General features: G+C 40.7%; 4 protein-coding genes across 4 annotated transcripts; 2 read left to right on the top strand and 2 right to left on the bottom strand.

Annotated features, from left to right (window-relative positions):
• The first annotated feature begins 1,058 nt into the window (after window positions 1-1,058).
• Window positions 1,059-4,905, top strand: syt15 (synaptotagmin XV). The gene is made up of 8 exons (XM_069719951.1): window positions 1,059-1,065; window positions 1,148-1,337; window positions 1,977-2,152; window positions 3,008-3,300; window positions 3,902-4,069; window positions 4,158-4,266; window positions 4,437-4,619; window positions 4,759-4,905. Exons 1-8 carry the CDS (start codon window positions 1,059-1,061, stop codon window positions 4,896-4,898), a joined length of 1,266 nt encoding a protein of 421 aa, XP_069576052.1. The 3' UTR covers window positions 4,899-4,905.
• Window positions 4,906-5,831: 926 nt separating this feature from the next.
• nat9 (N-acetyltransferase 9) lies at window positions 5,832-8,500 on the top strand. Its single transcript, XM_069719954.1, has 6 exons — window positions 5,832-6,003; window positions 6,322-6,431; window positions 6,654-6,794; window positions 6,963-7,022; window positions 7,205-7,299; window positions 7,400-8,500. The coding sequence occupies exons 1-6, from the start codon at window positions 5,927-5,929 to the stop codon at window positions 7,547-7,549; spliced, it is 633 nt and encodes a 210-aa protein (XP_069576055.1). The 5' UTR covers window positions 5,832-5,926; the 3' UTR covers window positions 7,550-8,500.
• Window positions 8,501-10,189: 1,689 nt separating this feature from the next.
• lrrc59 (leucine rich repeat containing 59) lies at window positions 10,190-15,320 on the bottom strand. The gene is made up of 8 exons (XM_069719953.1): window positions 15,136-15,320; window positions 14,843-14,962; window positions 14,654-14,713; window positions 13,670-13,828; window positions 12,897-13,001; window positions 12,730-12,802; window positions 12,192-12,383; window positions 10,190-12,066 (listed from the first exon to the last, which is right to left on the bottom strand). Exons 2-8 carry the CDS (start codon window positions 14,942-14,944, stop codon window positions 11,783-11,785), a joined length of 975 nt encoding a protein of 324 aa, XP_069576054.1. The 5' UTR covers window positions 14,945-14,962; window positions 15,136-15,320; the 3' UTR covers window positions 10,190-11,782.
• A 1,181-nt stretch (window positions 15,321-16,501) lies between these two features.
• Window positions 16,502-22,334, bottom strand: LOC138633606 (5-hydroxytryptamine receptor 3A-like). Its single transcript, XM_069719950.1, has 10 exons — window positions 22,295-22,334; window positions 21,528-21,698; window positions 20,831-20,871; window positions 20,617-20,726; window positions 19,716-19,885; window positions 19,406-19,563; window positions 18,570-18,780; window positions 18,268-18,447; window positions 17,758-17,823; window positions 16,502-17,449 (listed from the first exon to the last, which is right to left on the bottom strand). Exons 1-10 carry the CDS (start codon window positions 22,332-22,334, stop codon window positions 17,127-17,129), a joined length of 1,470 nt encoding a protein of 489 aa, XP_069576051.1. The 3' UTR covers window positions 16,502-17,126.
• Window positions 22,335-22,484: the final 150 nt, after the last annotated feature.

Genomic DNA, 22,484 nt, shown 5'->3' with positions numbered 1-22,484 from the left:
GGCCGCCATTTTGTTACACGGTTTAGCCGCGAGCTACCAAGACTCCATTGCGGTGGACAGATACGTTTCTAAACCTGACTAAACCAACTATTTTCGAACATAAACTTTGAGAAGATTTTTTTTAAAGTACTTAAAAATGCATTGTGATAGTATAACAATCGTTACTAACCTGTTTTGAGCAGGAAGTCATAGACGTTAGATGTGTTTGTGTTTCTTCTTCTCCGCCCGAGGAGCGGAAGCTCCCGCAGCTTCACCACGACTACTGCTCACCTCAGCAGATACTCCCCCCTTGTGTCCAAATTGAGTAACTGCACCTTCAGGGTTCAATTTAAAGTCATTGTAACAATGCATTAAAATATGGCCTTTTCCCCAATACTTACAAAAATAACTTTACAATTGTGACCATACATTTGTAGGCGTCACACAATGTTGTATTATAACATCATTGAAGTACTGTAAGACTGCAACCAACAGTTATTTTCATGACCAAAACACATGACAGTTGTTTTCTTTAATTGTTTTGTGGCAATAGGAAATCGGGAAACATGACAATTACTATTACCTGTAGCCCAAGTTAAAATACTCACAATGCTTCATTTTCTTCTTACTAGCAGATAAAACCACAAACATTTTAGGTTTACCTTCAGAGAAGACGGGGAAAACTAAGAAATATTTGGCTTTGAGGGCCGGGAATAAGTTAAGTTTTTGACATTTTTGCTTAGAAATAATAGGAAATGCCAATCTATTAATCATGAAGTCATTTCAGCTCCAGAGTAATAGTTAGTATCTGGACGTTTGGGGAAGTATAGAAAAACTGACATCTATTTTCACGGTTACTGGGGGCCCAACAGTTGTTTTTTTTCGCCCAGGGGCCCCTTGAGGAGGTTAATCCGGCCGTGCAGATAACAACATCACATGCTGAGAACCTGCCAGCTGTGTCGTACTCACAGCTCTCCGGGGTCACAAACAGTAAACTCTCACGTTACTAATGAAAGTGGTAGCTTTTTCATCTTTGGACCGTCTGAGTCAAAGCTGAGAAGAAGAAAAGTTACTCATCCATGGCTGGTGAGCAGAAACCTACATTAAACCGTCTGCCTGTAACACACCTGAGTCATTACTTTCACTGTTTGTGTGTTTGTTTGTTCAGACCAGGTGTTGCTTTTGGCTGTTGGTCTGTCGCTGTTGCTGCTGCTGTTGCTGCTGCTGACTCTGACGGTGTGCTATCTATGGAGGAGGAAGAAAGGGCAGAGTCAGTACCAGGAGCTACTCTCTTCAGTGCCTTCAGCACCAGCATGCTGTGCTCCGGTGATCCTGGTGTCGCAGGGCTCCTGGCCCACGTTAGTACCACGATGAACATGTCACGTCGAATATGCACGGGAGTTTTCTCGACAATCACCCCTTAAACAGTTTGATTTATTGATGGACAAAAGGTGTTTGGCTGTCACGCCGTCCTCAGCAGCAGATCCGGTGATTGCAAATGAGTGCAGCTTGTTTTTATCAGCTGCTGTTTCTGAGGTCAAGAATGAAGCTGAGCAAACAACAAACATAATCAACATGCATTTATTAGGATTTATGGGGGATATTGTACTAAGTTTAAGACCTACCAGCACTAACAGTCAACATGTATGTTGACTGTGTTTATTGGTTTGTTGTATATTATATATAGATATTTAATATACTGTATATATACTGTATGTACTGTACATTTTATATTTTATATTTATATTTTTTATTTTATTGCTTTTCTATTATATTATTCTATTCTATTATTATTTTATTCTATTGTTTCTATTATTGCTCCTGTATGTATGCTGCTGTGCCGAAAAAATTTCCCCTCGGGGATTAATAAAGTATATACCTACCTACCTACCTACCTAACAGTACTACTGACCTGGAATCATAGAAATCATCTCAGTTATTTGATTAATGCAGCTACAATACTTCAGATGACAAATTTGTCTGTGTGTGTGTGAAAGGCCCGGTGAGATCCCTTTTACGTTGCCTCCTCGCCTCGTCACACAAAACCACGGAGATCCGACCAACGATGAACGGGAGGAGAAAGAGGAGGAGCAGGAGGAGAAAGAGGAGGAGGAGATGAAGATGGAGGGCCGGCGGGACATACTGGCTCATCGTGGGTCACTCTCAGTGAGGAGTAGGTCATAATTGCTTTTTTTTATTTTCACGGCATGTAAATAATTTTAAAACTCGACAAATTTTTACTTATGAAACAAAAATCTGCGATTTAGAGAAAGATGTCTTTTTTTCTGTTGATGTTATGGATGTTTTAGTTTCTGCGAAAGTGATGCGGTATCTATTCAATAGCATGTTGGCATTTACGTTTTCCTTTAGGGATGGGTTATTTCCATATTTCTAAATGGGTCTTTGCCAATGATGATGTTGACGTTTTGCCTGGGACATGCAGCTTTAAATTTAGGGTCAGCATAGAGACTGCTTTCAAGTAAACTGCGATGCTTGCATGAAGCTGATATTTCCGCTGGAAAAAAAAACTGTTGTCAGGTGAAAATGAGAAGCTAATGGACTCCATTCTTTAAAACACTATGAATTTCATCTGGTAAATCTGTGTGCATTATTGCTAACTCAATATGTACTGTGCTTGTATTACAATACATCCTCAGGGGACCATGAATCTACAGTAGCCCTCCATCTTTCATCCAAAGCCTGTCAAGCTTCTTCACTCTGAATCACAGATATTAAACTCAAAGTGGTGCCAAAGAGAAAGTCAGAAGATTTGGCTGCATCATTGCAATTTATAGAATGATTTTCAAGATATTTCAGCGAAGACCAAAAGGAAAGTTGGGGGCGAACTAGCCGACCTACAAAGTGTCAGACCAACACGGCCCCTCTGAGGGTTAAAAATCACATTAATGACTAAAATATCATATGATATGTATTTTTAATAAAAGTTTCATTGAAACCCTTCAAACTTCCTTAAAAACAAACAAACAAACAAAAAAAATCCTCCAACACACTGATCTGTTGTCCTCAGGTTGGTACCCGATGGGGACGGTGGTTGCTGGCCTCTACTCCGCTCCCCCTCTGAAGGAGGTGGTGGCCCCCCCTCCCGGCATGGCCACCCGCCTCTGCTTCTCCGCGGAGTATCGACACGGCAGCGAGCAGCTCGTGGTCTCCCTGCTCCGCCTCGGCAACCTCCCTCCTCATTTCCACGGCAACGTCACGCTAGTGGAGCTCCGGCTTCTCCCTGACGACCGGCGGCCCCGCCAGGCCAAGGCCCGGGGCACGGGGCCCGACCCCGAGTTCAACGACTGCTTCGTTTTCCAGGTGAGATCACTCAAAGTTTCCAGAAGTTTAAATCTGCTGAGACATTCACTGAGTGAAACTTTAGAGACAAAAGAACGGATGAGTTGAGTCTACTCGAGCTTAATTTCTGTCTGCTCTTGTCTCACACACTTTATTTTTTGCAGTATAACATTTATTTAAAGCTGTGATTAATATTTTAAAATAACATTTCGAGTGGCAGCGTGAAAGAGGTCAATCGAGGTTCAGTTTTGGCCACCATTTCCTTTTAACAGCTCTTTGTTCAGCTTTCCATTCTGCAACTTTACTGTTTTCATTCGCTGTCATTCACCTCAGTTATTTTCAACTAGCAGTGAAGCATTTAGAAGATAAAGATGCAAATATGTTCCTCAGGAGCAGGTGGAGATAAAAAAAACAAAAAAAACAAGATATCCCTTGAAAATTAAGACAATACATAAAACCATGATACAAATAAATGGTGGAGAGAAACTTTTTGCTTCCATATTTATAAAAAAAATAAAAATTTCACCTGAATTTTTTTTTAATGACATTTAGTGGGATTGCTGCAGGTGCAGCAAATGCACAGATTTATTGTGATGACTCAGCATGCCTGTTTGCTCCTCAGGTGTCAGGAGCGTGTGTGCCTCAGAGCATCCTGAGTGTGTGCGTGCTGAGCGTGGAGCATGACGGGAAACGGCGCGCCGTGGGCAGGGTGCTGTTTCCTCTGGAGGGGGAGCTCGGCCATGCCGGCAGGGTGCTCTGGAGAGACCTGGAGACCGAGGAGGACACACAGGTGCACGACGGCAGTCACACGCACACACAATTTACTGTATGCAAGTGCACACAAGTGGCTGTAAATACTGGTAATCATTGTTTCTCAGTGTTCAGAGCTGGGCGATGTGAAGATATCTCTCAGCTACAGTCCGTCTATGCAGCGCCTCTCAGTGGTGGTTTTGAGGGCTCGAGGCCTGCAGCTGCTCACAGACGCAGGTATGAGGTGTTTCTGGTCCCGGACAGGCTCGTTGATGTGGCTCCACGAGTGCAACATATCTTCACATGGAGCCTTTAAGAGCCCCACACTAATCATCGGCGTTACATCTTCAAAGTATGAAAATATGAGGCACATCTGGTCACGTCTGGCATCTGTCGGTGTTTCCCAGGCGTGTGCGTCCAGGTGAGCTTACAGATACACACTGAGGTGGTGAAGATGAAGCGCAGCTGTGTGGTGAAGGATGAAAACAACCCCTGCTTCAACCACAGGATGACCTTTAAACTGCGACCTCAGCACCTGGACGAGGCCTGTCTGAGGTTCGAGCTGCAGCATCCGAACGACATCCGCTCAGGTGACCGCTAGACCAACTTATCTAAAGTTTGAGTCTAAAGGTTATAACTATACTTGCAGATTAGAATAAAATCTGGGTTCGCATGCTTTTTTTTAAATTCTAAGAAATTCTAATGAGATTCTGTCTGTTTTGTTCCCAGAGCCTCCGGCCCAGCTGGGAGTGCTGGTGGTGGGTCCCTTCATGTACGCCAGGGGCCCTCAGCTGCAGCACTGGATGGACATGGTCAACACGGCACAGGAGCCGGTAAAACTGTGGCACGGACTGCGAAGGGCCACCTAACAGCCAACAGTAGACACTTAATGTAGATAGACACAAAGTCTGAAATAATTTTTTTTAAAAAGAAACTAATTGAGTACAGAATATCTGTCATTTGCAAATGTTAAGATAAATTCTTGCTGTAAATGTGCATCCAACCCCAACAAAAGAGCAAAACTGACTAAAGCTCAATGTTTAGCTGCATGAAATGTCTTCAATCCCGTAGTGTCGTTTTCAGTTCCACGGTTAGCTTAGCTTTTAGCATCTTTACAGCCAGCTATTTTCCTCAGAATTTGGTAAGGACCAAAATCAGAGCAAAAAGAGGGTGGATATTGGACTTAAATTCATTAAGTGAGAACAAACATAAATCAAAATAAACAATAATGTTTCACCGTAATTTCTGGATGTGTAAATAATTAGCTCTTGCTAATAAAGTTGTCATTTGAACGTAAAAGATTATATGTTCGTGTTTTTTTATTCCCCCAAATGGGCAAAAAAGATAAAAGGAAATAAACTTGTTGCAGTTTTAAACAATTACTTTCATATTGTAAATATTTGTTTTATTTTTGAATTATTGATAGTTATATATTATTATAACACAAAGAAAATCAAATCATTAAGTTAAAAAAAAACATTATACACAGCTGAGTTAATCCAGGCAAATGTGCAAATGTGAGTGGGAAGTTTAGCTGGTTTTGTCGCTGACTTTCTCAAGTTATTACTAACTGTCATTTCTGTGGTTCAGTTGGTGTATTACATTTCTTGTCTGTGGACATATTAAAGATGACGTTGCGATGTTAAATATATTTAAAAAAAATAAATAAATCTAAATAGATGATTAAATAAATAGATAAAATGTGGGGGAAATGGGGAATAAGTGAACTGACTGCCTTCCTTGATGTTGCCCAGCAGGGGGCGCCTCCTGCCTTCATGACACTGAGCGCAGCCGCAGTTTCAGCCGCCGAGAGAAAACACGGAAGCCCTGCAAACGTGAATCTGCTTTAAAGTTATTTTATTAGTCACATTTTGAGCTTTGATCTGGGTTTGGCACCATGAAGATAAACGAGAACACTCTACTGGAGGGACACACAGTCGTGTTGGTTCCTTACAACGCAAACCACGTGCCCAGGTAACAGCTGTTGGTGCAGTCCGTCCTGGGGAACCTCTTCGCCCTCTCACTTTGTCTCTTTACCTCTCTGCTGCTTTCTTTCACGTATTCCTCTGCTGGTGAGGCAGAAGATGTGGTTCACATGAAATATCTGCCTGCAGAATAAGTAAACAAGAAGAATTACCTCAACAGGAATTGCAGTTTTTTGTTGTTGTTGTTGTTGTTGTTGTTGTTGTTTTTGCTCCCTCGGTGGCACATCAGAAGCTGTGAATCAAAAACCCACTTCGCCATCAGCAGTCTTGAAGTCTCATCTTGAAACATCCACTTCGTTTCTTTCAGGTATCACGAGTGGATGAAGTCTCCCGAGCTGCAGCAGCTGACCGCCTCCGAGCCGCTGACCCTGGAGCAGGAGTACGACATGCAGAAGAGCTGGAGGGAAGATGACGACAGTGAGACACAACACGACAATAAACACTCTAAAGAGACAATTGTTATGACAATTAAAGACACAAATCTTTTATCAGCTCTGCAGAATCGAAATAACTCTCGGTCTGTAAAAATGGGAGAAAAAACAACAACAACAACAACAAAAAGATGGTATTTTTTTCAAACCCATCCTTTAGTTTGCTCAAGAGGCAATTTTTTTTTTTTTTAAATTTCATATTTCCCAGAGTGCACGTTCATCGTCTTGGACAAGCAGCGGTGGGCGGACCCCGGTGTCCAGGAGGAGCAGTGCATGGTGGGAGATGTCAACATCTTCCTGACTGACCCCACAGACACGTCCTTGGCTGAGCTGGAGATCATGATAGCAGGTGATGCACAAAGTGACAGTAAAAACGACCTGCAGTCAACCTGCACTTTGTTTTTGCGTTTACATTTGAACCATTTCCTGTATATGTGTGTGTACAATTCAGCAACATTCAGTTGTTTAGTTATTTCATTTATTATTATTATTATTATTATTATTATTTTTTAAATAGAGCCCAGTTACAGAGGCAAAGGCATCGGGAAGGAGGTGACACGCATGATGATGAGCTACGGTGAGCAGGTGTTATCATGTGCAGCAGGGAAACAGAAGATCTGTTAAAAGTTTGATCACATATGGAAAAAAAAAAAAAAGCTTCATGCGTCACTGTAGAATAGAAAACATCGGAAGAAACACTGGTTACGATCTGTGAGGGGAAGTTTGTGTGTTGGTGATCAGCGCGTTTTCTTCCGCCAGGAGTCTCCAAACTCAGAGTCCGAAAGTTTCAAGCGAAGATCGGGCTGGACAACGAGGTCAGCATCGCCATGTTCAAGAAGCTCCGCTTCCAGGAGGTGACGAGACGACTTCAGCTCGCCGCGTGTGAAGTGACGGGATGAAGCCGAAAACTACGACTCAACGGTCGCTGTGTGTGTGTGTGTGTGTGTGTCGCAGGTGTCGGTGTGTAAGGTGTTCAAAGAGGCGACCCTGGAGCTGACGGTGGACGACTCCGTCCGGACGAAGCTGCGGGACGACGCGTCCCACGTGAAGGAGAGAGACTACGGACAGTCCTGCGGCTGCAGACGCGACCTGCTGTCGCCGTGAGCAGCCGAGCTGCTCAATCGCTTCTTAAAAGACTTCCGGCTGTGAAGCTGATCGTTCTGCACGCGAGGTAAACCGGGGGGGGGGGACACGCAGCTGGTTTGTGCAGCGTCTCGCGTTGGAACAACGTAGGCCCGAATATCACAACATCCCGCTGTTCAACTTTTATAGCCGGTTGAATTAAATTGGACTTAATTAAATTAAGTCCTGTCCGGGCTCTGAACGTAGTAAAGTCCTTACAGCACAGCTGTGTGATGCAATAATTCCCGCGTGAGCGACAGCCGGAAAGAAAAACTCCCCTTTGACGGGAATACATCCTCCAAACAGGAGCATGCGTAGTGAACTGTGTACGTAGTCTTTAATCTGCAAACAGATGGCTGCTTTGTGTTAATTAGTGAGCAATAATATCCATGCCGGAAGATGGATTTTGTTACCTTCAGACGGAGCCAGTCAGCTGTCCATATATAACTTCATATTCGTGTTCCTGTGTCCACACGGCCGGCTTGCCTGCAGTTTTTACAGGCAGGTGTTGGCTTCTCTCTGCAGGATTTTTTTTTGTCTGTGATGCCGAAGAGAAATTAGAGAACTGAGAACTCCCGTGGTGTTCGATGTCGTGGGGTTTCTAGCGGAAGCGGCTGCGTACAATTTAGACAAACTAAAAAAAACAACAACAAAAAAAAACATCTGAAAACCATTTAAATCCCAACGTCACTACTGCCGGACTATTTCTTACGAAACTCCAAATAGTTTCCTTTCAGAAGAGACCAGGATCAGGACTTTATTCAGTCGCATTCAAGAACAGGAAAAGCGTTTGATTTTCGGCTTGTCAGTTTTGTTTGTGCACAAAATATGAATGTATTCTGAAACCTAAAATGACATTCAATAATAAATCAGGAAAGAGAAGCGTTTTTCTATGTTCTGTTTCACAGCCAATAAAGACTAATCCGAATGAAACGCATCTCTGGTACATTACGACGGGAGCGCATTTAGTCTCGTATTGCTCCTAATTGCCGCATTAGTCGGCTTCATTTCCCATAATTTTTCTCGTCGAAAACCGGAAAAGGCCGTCAGTGAAGATGAAATGCAATCATCTCAAACCTCAGTGTGTCATTTGGTCCAGTTCCAGTCAAGAACGTTCAGCATGTAAAATCTTTATGAGGACGTTGTATGTCTCACCTGTCAGGCGGACATTTTCTTATTTATGGAGGCCGTCTGAGATGCTGATTAATTCTCATTGAAGCATCAGGTCCCAAGAAAACTAAACAGGATTTTTTTTTTTTTTAACAGGTTAGTGCTTTAATAATTTCACCTTTTTTTTTTGCCACTTCCATCTACCACGTCAGACTGTCTATAATCCAGATGGAAATAATGAAATAATGTTTGGATGAACTGCTGTGAAAGTTTATGTAACCAGACTGGATGAATCCTGATCATTTTTGGTGATGAAACCGCCTCCGCAGGCACCTCGATGTTATCTATCAGATAGATTCTGGGATTCGGGAAATGTGAATCTGCCCTAACGGCAGTTCATTTTTTATTTTTTATTTTCTGTGTTGCAGTCAGTCTTTCCTGCACCATCGCAGAAGCCTGAATGTTTCCCTGAAAGCGTTGTAAACCCCAGTTTTCTACTACTTATTGTACAAATATACGAGTTGAAAGTCTCATCAGGATAATGGTGAATGGCTCACACACACACACACACACACACACACACACACACACACACACACACACACACACACACACACCTCTCTCCATCATCATTAGGTGCTTTAAGAGCTCAAGTTACAGTCGCCAGATGAGCTCATTCACGGTGATGTTTGCGGTATTGACGACGATCAGGAAATGGATCTCGTTCATCACACAAATTGATTTGTTTCCAATTTCGGGTCATCTGTGTTTGTGGAGCTGAGCTCTTAACAGTAATAATTCCTTCGAATGAACGTAAATGTTTCTACGTCAGTTCATCTTTAAAAGAAGAAAAACAGTATTTTCTAGCACCAGAGTCATTGTAACCAGCAGACTAGAAGACACCTGATGAGACTGAAGTTCGCTTTTTGAACGGCCAAGTATCTCAACACAAGGCCCAGTCTGGAGCTTTCGATCATATCACATGATCTTTATCACCATAAGATGAGTCATTAAAGTGCTCGGATTTCTGTTTATGATGCTCATGTGATGATCGAGACCTCCAGAGCAGCTGATAAATTTACCTCGGAGTGACTCGGATACCTCAAGAATTCAATTACAACCTAAATGTTTAATCCTGTATTTTCATAGAGGCAAAGTTTTACATTTATTAAGACGGATCTGTTCCTGGTTGAGAGACGTTTCCTGGCTCCGAGGTGAATTCACCACCACCACCACCACCACCATTATTCTTCCGTTACTAAAAACACATCAGTCAAATATTTGTTGCAGTGCATAGCCGTTTAATGATGCAGACAATGTTTGAGCGTGGACACAGCGGTACAAGAACCAGTGCAGCAAAGGCAGCTTTTTAAGGAAGGAAGTTTCAAGAAGAAAAGGCATTTCAGAATTTGGACCGCGAGTTTGACATCAACTGCAGAAAGATTTCGAAAATCTGGGTTAAAGTTGAATTGCTGCAATTTTAAAACAACAAAGCGCTGTTTTTACTTTAAAAAAAAAAAAAAAAAAAACTTTAAAGAAGAGTGTACTGTACATCAGTGAATAATTTTGGAAATGTTGCCGCTGTGTTTTTACCCTTTAACGACGGGGTACATTTCATCTGCGCGGTACGAAATCAGTTCGACTCTTGAAACCGTCGCTGGACGTTTATTTTGGTCAAAGCTCCGGAGCTTGTTTGTTGGTAATGCAGTTTAAATACGGATTCTCCAGTTTCAAGAGTCTGTTCGTTCCTCTTCAGACTGTAAAGAAATTAATTAAAGCCAGTGACGGTAGGGAAAAAGGAAAAACACACCGAAAAGCTTGAAACACGGCAGCGTCATCTGCAAAATGATGGAGACGGGATTTCTAGCCGCCGGGCTGACATGTAAAATCATTTCATTAAAGTGTAGTGGGAACGGTGATACAGGATGTTAAAGAGCAATTCACATAACAATATTTGAGAGTTTCTACATGATTTTATCAAGTGATATTTAATGTAATTAATTTATTAGTTGATCTCTCTAGTTTTTTTTTTAATTGCTCATCCTTGATTTTTCATGCAAAAAAATATGCCAATCATTCTCTGGTTGAAGCCTCTTCAATTTGAGTATTTGCCATAAATCGTAATAAACTGAATATCTTTGGGTTTTAGGCAAACTCGGAGGGACATCACATCAAACTGTAGTGATGAGAAAAATGTTTTCACTAGCTTTTGGATTAAACAATGAAGAAAATAATCAAATGAATCTAAAGATTGATAATTAAATAACTGGTTCGTTGGAGCCAAAATAAAAAGACGAAACATTGTGCAAGTATCCTTTAAATTAAAAGAGTTGTGAGCATGAAACAGGAAGTACCAAGCAGGACGTTTTTCTCTCTGGTGGACAAACAATTAAAATTTGCTCATGCATCTTTGGCATTTGTGTTATTGTTATATCTGCTCCTAAGATAAAAACCTTCCATATCAGTTGGGCTCTAGTTTGCATCCCAGACGGCCCGTATTCGCTGTGAGGTTCGACTGATGTGACACGACAAAGACGGGGAGAGTTTTTTTTTTTTTTTTTTTACATTCCCACAGCCTTCACTGCACATGCTCAGACTGCCAATTCTAACACTGGCAGACGCACAACTCTGACTGGCAGCTTGACACGTGACTCGACACTGCGGTGCAGCACAGACAGGGTCACCTGACGTTTCACTGAGCGGCCCTCGAACACGACCTGCGCTCCGTGAAATGCACACGTACAACACGAACCGAGCTGGCGGCTGGTCAAAGTGCAAAACGCGGTCGACGGGGAGGCATTTAAGACCAATACATTTTTTTTTTTTTTTTTTTTTTTTTAAACAGGCTGTAATACAAAGAGGGTACAAGAGCGACAACAATTCCATAGGAATTTAAGATGATTTGAACACATCTGTCTGTCTGTCTGTCTGTCCCCCCTCCCTCCCCCTTCATCTATCTGTACAGACTTTTCACCTCTCAGCACCTCAAACAGGGCGAGGGGATGCAGGCATTTTAATGAGATTCATGATTTCAGCGTGTTAAAAAAAAAAATCCCAGGGTTCACAGGGGAGAGTGGAAAACCTGCGATGGAGGCATACCAGTGTTTAGGTCTTGGACGTCTGCGTGGATTCGAGAAGCTCTTTCGCCGCAGACGACAGGTTTTGCACCAGCTGTCTGACCACGACCTCCTGCTCTTTGGCCCAGGATAGGCTGACGTCAACGGCGACGTTGATCGGCACACAGATGGCTTCCTTCTGCAGGTTGGTCAGCCGGCAGGCGGCGGCGACTCCGGCCAATCCCAGCAGCAGCAGGAGGAGGTGCTTAAACAGCAGGCCAATGAGGGAACGGCGAGGTTTAGGGGCCGATTCCACGACGACCTTTTTATCCGCTGAGATGAAACAAGCGTGTGACATTAGACGCATGAAATAAATCAGAGTTTTTGCAGGGAAACGAGTGAATAAATAAGCATTTCGTAGGCTGAATGTAATCATCTTCAAAACGTGGACATCCCACCTGCAGCCTGTCCGTTCTTTTTCTTCTTCTCCTCGCTCTTCTTCTTCTGTTGCTCCTGCGCTGCCACGGCCGCCATCTGAGCGTTGTACTCTTTCCTCCTCTTCTCCTTCTCCTCTGCTTTCTCCCGTTTGCGAACCTCCTTCTCTCTGGCTTCCCGCTCCCTCTGCTTCGCCTCCCTCTTCTTCTCCAGCTCTGCGGGACGGATGAAGGAAATGTGTTTAGAAGAGATTCAGTCGGAAAGATCAGCCTCACATTCGTCCATAAAAAGGACTTTCATTTTGGAAATTTTACTTTTACATTCATTTTTATTCAAGTTTTAGTTTTGTAGTGATTTTCAGTGTCCTTTGTTGGGGAAGTTCACTAATTAATCTATTACTATACTATCTGACTTAGTTACTTTAAATAGACGGTAAATATTGTCTGAATACAAGTAAGTTGTGAGACACTGCTGACTCTGACTGACACGTGGTAAAAAGATATATGTCAGTATTAAAAAAAAACTGTTACTTTTAAGTGAAAAAAATGTCCTGACACTCACCTTTTTCCCTTAAAAGGCGTTTCTCTCGTGCACGATCGACCTCATCCTGAAGAGCTCTCATGTGCTGCAGAACCTGAAAAACATAACATGACCTTTAGTTTTGGATGCTTTCATTTTTAACACCATGTACAAAGTAGATGACGGATCACGGCGTGTCTCTCTGTCACCTTGGAGGCACACTGTTTGCATTGCTTCTCATCCAGACAGTCGCCGGCCGCCTTGGCCAGGACGGGCTCCAGCGGGTTATCCTTCAGGTCCAGCCACTTCAGACTCTGAGCACAAACACACACACAGACCGAGCTGAAGTAGCCAGACGTGAAAACGAAACCAGGGAACCTCCGACTGCATGTTTTACAACTGACAAGAACAAAGTGCTAAAATATCTCTAATATATCATTCATCTGTGCAAAAACAGCTGAATAAAACTAACATAAAAATCTTTATTTTTTTCCATCAAGTTTCACTGTTTGATGATTGACTTTTTTAAAAGGCATCATCGTGTTCTGACCCTTTTCTTCTGCCATGATTTAATCAATAATGAGAAGATTAGTTGGATAAACCAGAATACGTTGTTTATTTTGATTACTGGTGCCTGATATTGCCTGTTATCTATTTGTATTTTTCAATATAGGCTTTGTATGTTTAAGTTACATTTTCAATTTCATGTTCAATGCCAAATAAACAGCTCCTTTTCTTTATAAAGTGCATCATTAAACAATGATTAGGCTTTTACGATAATAGCGTCATAAAATGAACAGAAAAAGACAATTAAATCGCAACTTTTTGGATGACAATTAATCACAATTTCAAGATTGTGATAGCTCTATTTGTATGGGACCAAATCTTTTGATCAGTGTGAGCAGCTGACAGTAGCTGGACAGACACTGATGCTTTATGCCACCAGGAACGGTGTATACAACAATGTAACGTGGGCACCCACCCTGAGCTGAGAGACGCTGACAGGCAGGGATGACAGCTTGTTGTTGTACAGGTCCAGATGCTGAAGGTTGACCAGGTTCCCAAGGTCGTCTGGCAGACAGGTCAGCTGGTTTTTACTCAGATCCACCTTCACCAAGTGGGTCAGGTTGCAGAACTCTGGCTGCATGAAATAACCCATTTAAAGAGACACACATCAGTCTTGATGTTCTCACTTTGTTCAGAATAGAGACGAAGATGCAAAAGCCTACAGGGGAGTTTAATGTTGCTGAACATTAGTGGCTAGAAAAATACAAAATACAAATTTAAACAGGTGAGTTAAAAGTAGAAACAGGATGTCAATAGACAAGCAAACCTTGTTGTTCCTAAAGTTTTCTCAAGAAACACGGATGGACATAACTTTCTTCAAGCCAATCCCCCGAAGAGTAAAACACATTTTTCAAACACAGTTTCTAATATAATGGAAAATGGTCTTCCTAATAACAGAAATAATGTTTAGTGTTGTCTGTTGTTTAGTTTTATTTGTATACAAGTTGTATACAATGTGCATTTTAAATTTTTTTTATATTTATTGTTTTTTTTACTACCTCCACTTTGTATTCTGTCATTTTTATTGCTTTGCCCTATATTAGTATATGCTGCTGTAGCGAAAAAAATTTCCCCTTGCGAGATTAATAAAGTATCTATCTATTTATCTATCTACGAAGCTTTAACATTAACTACAGACTTAACTGATCAATCCACACAGTCTGACTTTACAGTCATCAATTCCAGAAAACAACAATCACAACCACTAACTATGCGCAGAGCAAGAATACCTAAAATCCGTCCAACCTGTCAGACGTGTCAGGCTGTAAAAATCGCTATAGTGGCTCACTATCGCCCCCTAATGTACAAAGTGGTATTACAAGACAGAACTTAAATCTTACATAATGCACCTTTAAAAGGTGATCAATCATCTGTTTGGGATTTGTGCGTTCATACTCACAGGGAGGGAGATTATGTTGTTACAAGACAAGTCCACAACAGTTGCTTTGGAGAATAAGGCCTGTTTGGGGAGGAGGGGGAGAAAAAAAAATAAATCACAGTATGTGTCAGATGCAATTTGATGTTTAAGAAGAAACACCCAATTTTTGCAATATTTTTGGGCACAAAACGGAGACGATGAGAAACTTACCAGCTCTCTGACTGGCACCTCAGTGAGGTTACACAGGCTCAGGTCCACTTCATTACCACTGATTTTATCTTTCAGGTTCAACACTTTGCTGTTTTTACTCATTCTGGAGTCTGTGGTGAACTGTGAGAAAACACACGGCAGAACAACTGTGACACATAAACACCGAGATGAGAGGATTTTTCAACCGATTTAATCGGTTGTTTTTTTTGTTGTATTTTTGTATTTTTTTTCATTGCAGATATTTTAGACCAGCAGAGCTCAGGAAACACTGCGACTTTCAACGTTTCACTCACCTGTTACGAAAGCTGCGGCAAAACTGTCACCAAGTGTGACAGACGAAGGAGAGAAATAAGTACTCCGACTTGTAAATTTGAAAGTAAAGTTAGAGGAAAAAGCTGTGAAAACGTTCACTGTGTTGTTTTTTTTTTTTTTTTTTTTTGTGGCAGCACTGACTGCCTCAATGAAAATCCACGTCACTGATTGAGCGACAGCGCGGAGACGCTGAAACAAACAGCGCCCCCTGTAGCATCGGCGGAAACAGCGCAATAAAAAAAAAAAAAAAAAAAACTAGTACAAAATAAAACTGAAAACAGAGACATAGCCGGAGAATATTAGTAGTTTAACTATAAAATATAATGAGTGTAACATTTTAATTAAAACGTCCACATAGTACTCACCTCTGGTAAAATCCATCACATAACAATAACACTGTTGACTGTGTGTCTTGGTTTGTTTGTATATAATATATATTGATATATACTGTACTGTATATACTGTGCATTTTATATTTTATATTTTTTACTGCTATTTACTGTTATTTTATTGCTTTTCTATTATTCTATTCTATTATTTTATTCTATTATTTCTATTATTATCTTATTGCTCCTGTATGCTGCTGTAGCGAAAATATTTCCCCTCGGGGATTAATAAAGTAACTACCTAACCTAACCTAGTAACCTACTTGGTCTCACAAAGAGCTTCTTTTTTTTAACATTTTATGTTGCAGGTCAAATTGATTAAATATTTCAAAGTTTTAAAAGTCAGGACAAATTATTTTAATAATTTTTGGAGCATGACACCTTTTCTGCTTGGCTTATTTAGCATAATAAATACATAAATGGAAAATAGCAACTTTCATATATATAAGAAAATTGCAGTTAAAATCCCTTCCCCACAAGCGTTGTTTTAGTGTTTTATGATTATGATTTTTATGGCAAACACAGCTTGCTGAATTTATATGCAATAATTGTGGTCACCAAAAAGCCATCAAGAGATGTATGGGCGTTGGCGTTGGAGCAACTAATGTACTCGAAGCATTTTTATAGTCAAACTAAAGTGCTCCACTTAGGCAATAACATTAAAATCCACAACTCACAGCACTTAGTGTTAAACAGTGTTCAGTTGCAGCATTTTAAAGTGTAATTTTACCAGATTTTTGCTGCTACATTCTCCTAAAACAGCTCTCTAATAAACTGTAACGTTCACGAATGTAGTGTTGGTTTCATCAGATAAGATTTCATGAGGAAAATCAGAATTGATGAACACAGAAACATTCATCACATTACACTGAAAAAGAAAGAGCTACTTCATTGAACATTACAATTGTGCATATCAAAGATGCTAATTGGTATATTTTTGTAACACAATCAGATTGAGGTCATAGGCTAACGCATGCAGCAGATTACAAGACATGCAGTCAACAGCACTGAAGGACAACACCCATCTACACAGTTCTGATGCCACAACTCTTAAAGAGGTAAATAGTAAGAAATTAAACTTGGTCACATATCACGGAAATAATACAACACACCTTAAATTACAAAAGAAATATACCAATAATGACAAATTAAGAGAGTGCCATCAGCGAGGTCAGCATATTCACATTTTCCCCTCTCCTTCTGAACTTAATAAATATCTAATAACTATTACTGATGCATAATACGAACTATGAAACACACATTTCTCAGTGTACGCCGACATAAATACCCACATTTTCTCTTAAAAATTGTTTAGACATGAAGAACAGAGCTGTCACATGACCAGCAGTAATGAAAACAAAATGACTCTGACCACCCCACCCATACACACATCACATTACAGCCATCTGCACATCGATGAAGGACGCTAATATGGAGAAAAGCTCACTTTTACAGTAGTTGTTGTGTATATCTGTATGTTTCGATATTGAACTGGCAATTTAAAGAAATCTGATATTAAACTGTTTTTTTATGCAAATTTCAGATGCTGCAATTGCTTTCTGTTTTCATAGTTCAAAGCGACAAAGTCACATATCTTGCCAGTGATAATAAGGCGAGAGGTCTCGGTCTTTTATACCGTTATGTCGCACTTTCACTTTGGAGGCATGCGTCCACGTGAAAAACATATATATTAAAAACAGACCAGCAGCTGTGATATAAAATATGAGGTAAACTTTGTTGATTGTTTTGGTCTTTCTGGTCCAGTAGTCCGACTTCACTTCTTCTTGTCTCCTGTTGAGGAGCACGGTCATGGTTTTCACCACCTCCTTCAGCTCATCTGAGAGCTTTGCAAAGAAAAGCTGCTCCTCCGTCAGTTGGGTGCTGCTGCCCTGAGAAAGTGATTTCAGAGACTGTTATTAATTAGTGCGATTATGAACCAAACATAACAGCTAGCTGATGAATCTGACACTCAGATTTTGTGTGTAGTATACTGACAGTGATGAGTTGTAATTCCGTTAAGTTGCTTTTGAGTTAGCCAACGTGCTATTGGGGTGACACATTTCAACATCTTGACCAAAGCTACTTCAATGGCTACATAGTAAGATCACACTGTGAAAATATGTTGTTGTTGTTGCTTAAAATTTTAGTCGGACTAACCCTTTATTAGGCTAAAGTAAACTCAAAATTTAAAGTGCAGTGTAATGCCAACCTTCAACAGCTGAGCTGGCGTTTCATCTGAAGACACATCACAGATGGACGCACACTGAGTCCATTTCTTCTCCTCTGGAGGGACATATTCAAGCACATTAAATTATATATATATATATATATATATATTATCAATGTTCTTGTTTCAGAACATTCAGAACACCAAGCGTAAACCAACTAAAGGTGGACACCATCGAAACAACTAAATGGTATTGGCTTATTTTGCCTTGAAACCACAACGACAGACACTTTGTTTGTCTCTGTCAGATGTGACATTCATCCGTAAGCATGATCTGCCCTCCTTCACGCCAGGTCGAGTCAAGAATTCCTATATATGTACATAAACTGACTGATTACAATCTAGCAGTTGCTGTGATATCAACTTTATACTCAAAGTTATAATAAAACTCACATTCAGCTGGTGCAAAAGGCTGCAGATATATATATATATTTTTTTATCGTTGGAGATTCCAACATAAACATATAGAGTATAAAAATCTCCTCTTCTCTAAATCTCACCTCCTTCACAGATGTGGAAACTGGCTTTGACCCGCTTGTCCCTGCTGTCCTCTCTCAGGCTTCTGTCTCCGTCTGTCTCATTTTCTTGTGATGCAGAGTCTTTATTTATCAGATACATCACCACAATAGTTTCCAAGAGGCTGAGCAGCATCAGTGTAAAAATCCCGATGCAGTAGACGGCTGAGGGGGGGCAGATCAACAGGAGGTTAACGATGCTGACCACGATGTCCTCTTAAACTGTCAACTTTGGTGTCAGTCAGCTGTACACTACTCTGTGTAAAAGGGCCTTTTGTCATCTTTACCTATAAGTGGGACCCTGTCTGACGAGCTGGGCAGAATGTCTTTGAGAATAAGCTGCATCACTGTGACGGCGAGCGACACTGTGACCTTAAAGCTGAGTTTCTCGCCCCCGCTGTCAGAAATCAGGAAGGAGGCCAAGTCCAGACACAAGAAGAAGAAGATAGGCAGCAGGAAGTTGATGATGTAGAGGACAGGCCTCCTGTTCATGCTCATCTGTAAAATATTGCTTCAGTTGGTTGATCCTCTTACTTCTGTTTGAAAGATGTTGAAGTATTAGATGGTCAGACCCTGCAAATCTCAATCTACAGTAACTGCGCTTATCTTCACTAATCTGCTTATAAGAAACTGTTCTGGAGTTAAGAAGGAAAAGTCCATTTTCTTTCAAGTAGAAAAGTGTTTGGTTGCCTACCATTTACCCGTACCTCTGTTGATTTTCATATTTTAGATCACTTTAAGCAAGAAAGGAAAGAATCACAGAGGGACTGAAAAAAAACTGGAAAAGAGGAAAGGTTGAAACGATAATAAACAGAAGAACAAAAAAAATTATCGAAGACATAAGGACAAAGAACATAGTACAGTATACCCAATATTCGGCTTGTCATTTCTTGTCAGTTCTGAATATGATATTTCATTTCTGCCAACAGATCCCCCTAAATCCTACATACTGGTCCTTAAATGTTACGATCGCAGCCAGCTGTGCCTGCTGGGGGTCAGAGCAGGTACAGGTTTGAAACGGGGGTCAGTGCAGCACAGATTTTCTGTCAAGTGTTTAGTTACTCTTTAATTCAATAAAATACTAGAAAAAAAACCCTGTAATTTACAGTTACTAATAACTTACAGTATAAACGATTATGTCTCGTTCAAAGCCAAGTTCGGAAGTAAAGTTAGTGATCGTCATGTTGATGAACAACCACTCGGACTGGGTCCGCATCACCTCACGCGAACGCTCAGTGGCGTTTGTAGACTTCAAGTGATGTACGAGCTTTATTTCGTTGGCTGAAATCAGGAAGAAAAATGAAACCATGAGATTTCAAAGCAGGAATTTACGCCATGTGGTGAAGCTGTACTGAACCGTAAAGAGTGATTTCAGAACATGCACACTCACTCACAAACAAACATAACCACACAGGAACACAACAGGTCCTCACCAGAGTGGACAACGGATTTGAAGGAGAGGTTGCAGCTCTGGGTGTCAAAGGGAAACGCGTAAATGTGCATCCTGCAGGTGCTCACCAACACCTGGTCGTTCTGAACTTGGACTCCTCCATCGAAGGAGATGGTGAGATAAGGACTCGGAGGCGCTTTGTCCTCTTCTGTCCTGGATGACGTATAAACCAACACGCATGTCAATATTACAGCTCTATTAGACTGAGTACACCAACACTGGCAGCAACATAACGAGCCATCAAATAACAAATGTCACAGTTTTTTCTGTTTGCCCTTTTATGTCTCTTCAGACTTGACACTACCGCCTCATGTGTTCTTCCTCGCCCCTCTGCTCATCTAATTCCTCTCTTCTCATCAGCCCCGCAGTATTTATACTCCCAGTTCGCCATCTCTAAATTGCCAGAAAGTCTTTGCTTTCCAGCTCCCCTTTGGCTCCATGTAGCTTTGGGATTTTGTTTAGGACAACACCTGGGTTTTTGATTTTTCCTGTTCCTTCTTAAAGTGTTTAGTGTGATTTTTGTAACCTTGAACCATCGTTTTGCGAGTAAAGCTAGTTTTTGCTCTTACGCCTGGTGTCAAGTTCATCAATTACATACTTACAAAAAAAAATACAAAACAAGACATCACAAGAGGAATAAAGCAATAACTCAAGTCTACGCATCACATAAGAAGTTCAATTCATAAAAAATAAGGGTCAGAACAAAATTTATAAATTGAAACCCCTAGTTCTGCAAGACTCCAGTCAATGACTGGATTTTATTTTTTTTTTTTTTTTTTTTTTAAGTTCAAGAAATAAAATAATAGAAAGGCTCATTTTAAGTCTTAACTTGTGTCTTGATATTTATGGTGTGTCTCAGTGCATGAGTGCCCAATTACACTTACATCTCTGCAATAGTGAGATCTGGCTTCCACAGAACTTGAGTAGGTAGTGAAACCTTATCAATACCACAGAAATCATCAGGATTCCAGTTAATGTAATCATTCTGCCAGTTCTACGGAAGAAAACAGGGGAGGAATCAGGAATATAATCCAAAAAATAAGAAAAAGGAAACAAAGAAAGAAATTAGGAGTAAGACAAATTCAAGAGAAAACTCACCAAGTATATCCAAACATATGGAACAAACTTCTGCTCAATCTCTTTCTACAAACAAGCAAAGAGAAACGTGTGAAAATCTGTTCGGGCCACAGAACATGGCAGCACCACGAAATCATGCCTGTCACAGCTAAATAAACCTTAACAGGTTTCGAACATCACGCTGTGAGAGGCAGCGATGCCTGCTGAAAATCCAAACAACTTCAAATGTGTAGTTTAAGATAAAGTAGATTATTGATTAAATAAAACCCACATTGTCTGCTCGGCTTTATGGATAGTTCAGAGAGTGGCATCAAGCTCCTCCAACTTCCTGCCAGAAAGGCTGTTTTCTAAAAGAAACATTCCTGAAATGCATCGTGTCGTGTTTGTGCCATAGAATATTAAAGTGCTTTTTCCTTGTCTGTTCTTCTGTTTGCCAGTTTGCATTTTTTTATTCTTGATTGCGGATTCCCAAAGTGTATTTTGGTGAATTCATTACAGTATTAATCCAAGCACACAGATTTCCACCACAGTATTTTCTTTTCCCTCTATGAGCTTCTTAGATTTGGATAAAGAGCGAAAACTGTTCAGCAAAATTTAAAAAAATGCCAGGAAATCTATTTCAATCTATGTGGCAGATATCCACTCAAATTTACCAATTTTAATTGAAATCATTTGTCAGGTTTTAGATATCTGAATAATACGCAAACCAAAAGTTAACTTACCACATCTAGAATGGCATATAGCAAAACTTCCAGCGTTACAGTTGTGGGCTTTCTGTAGTTTTGGACAGGACGGGTCATGGAGAACAGCTCATTGTTTTTGGTCAAGTTCAGGTATTTTAAAACATCCTGATAGCTGCAGATTGTCTCTGAGGACTCCCCGTCGACTGCTGAAAACAGGAAGACACATTCACTATGAGAAAGATGAAACACTGAGATGAAACAGAAAGAAATGCAGAAACATGCTGATTTTCTTCAGCTTCAGGGATTAACTGCGTGTTAGCTTTGCACTGCTTTTGAATTTATCACATTAAGTTAAGGATTTTTTTTATAAGTCTCTTATTGTCTACACAAATGTCTGTAATAACTTTTGGAGCTTGTGGGTGCAGAGGCTCGCAGGCATTTGAAGTCATCTGCTCAACCACAACTGTATGTGTTTATAGTTTAAACTCTATTTGAGATCCACCTCCTACTTTATATAGGAGATGGATCTCAAAAAGAGTCAAAACCAGCAGCTGAATAGTCTTATTCATTCGTAGCAATCAGTTCCTGAACTTTTGTACTCACACGTCCTTCTTTAATTAAATGATAAACTGTAAAAAGTTTCAATCATATTACCAGACGGCTCCATCTCTTTTTGTGGGTTGGGTTCATATTATTGATGAGCCACGCTAGTTTTTCAGTGAGATAATTTCCTCGGCAGCTGTTCACACTGTGGATTATCCAGAGCAACGGGGACACTGAGAGTACAAGCAGAAAACCTTACCTGTGAGGAGGAGCAGAAAGAAGAAGTCAGCCAGCATCATGAGAGCAAACCTGAGAGAGAAACCAATCTGTGAGGGGTGCATGCAGCAAATGTGCATCGCTGTCCAGAAATACTACATTGCAGCAAAATCACCAGTTCCTCACACAGGAAGTAGGCTGGGCAAACCGAGTCAGCAAACCCTTTATTCTTT

The sequence above is a fragment of the Brachyistius frenatus genome, unplaced genomic scaffold (genome assembly GCF_029030835.1).
Source record: "Brachyistius frenatus isolate BFR_SWC_R1_liver_20210118 unplaced genomic scaffold, ASM2903083v1 Contig_228, whole genome shotgun sequence".
Classification (NCBI taxonomy): domain Eukaryota; kingdom Metazoa; phylum Chordata; class Actinopteri; family Embiotocidae; genus Brachyistius; species Brachyistius frenatus.
This window is presented reverse-complemented; position numbering and strand designations above follow the sequence as displayed.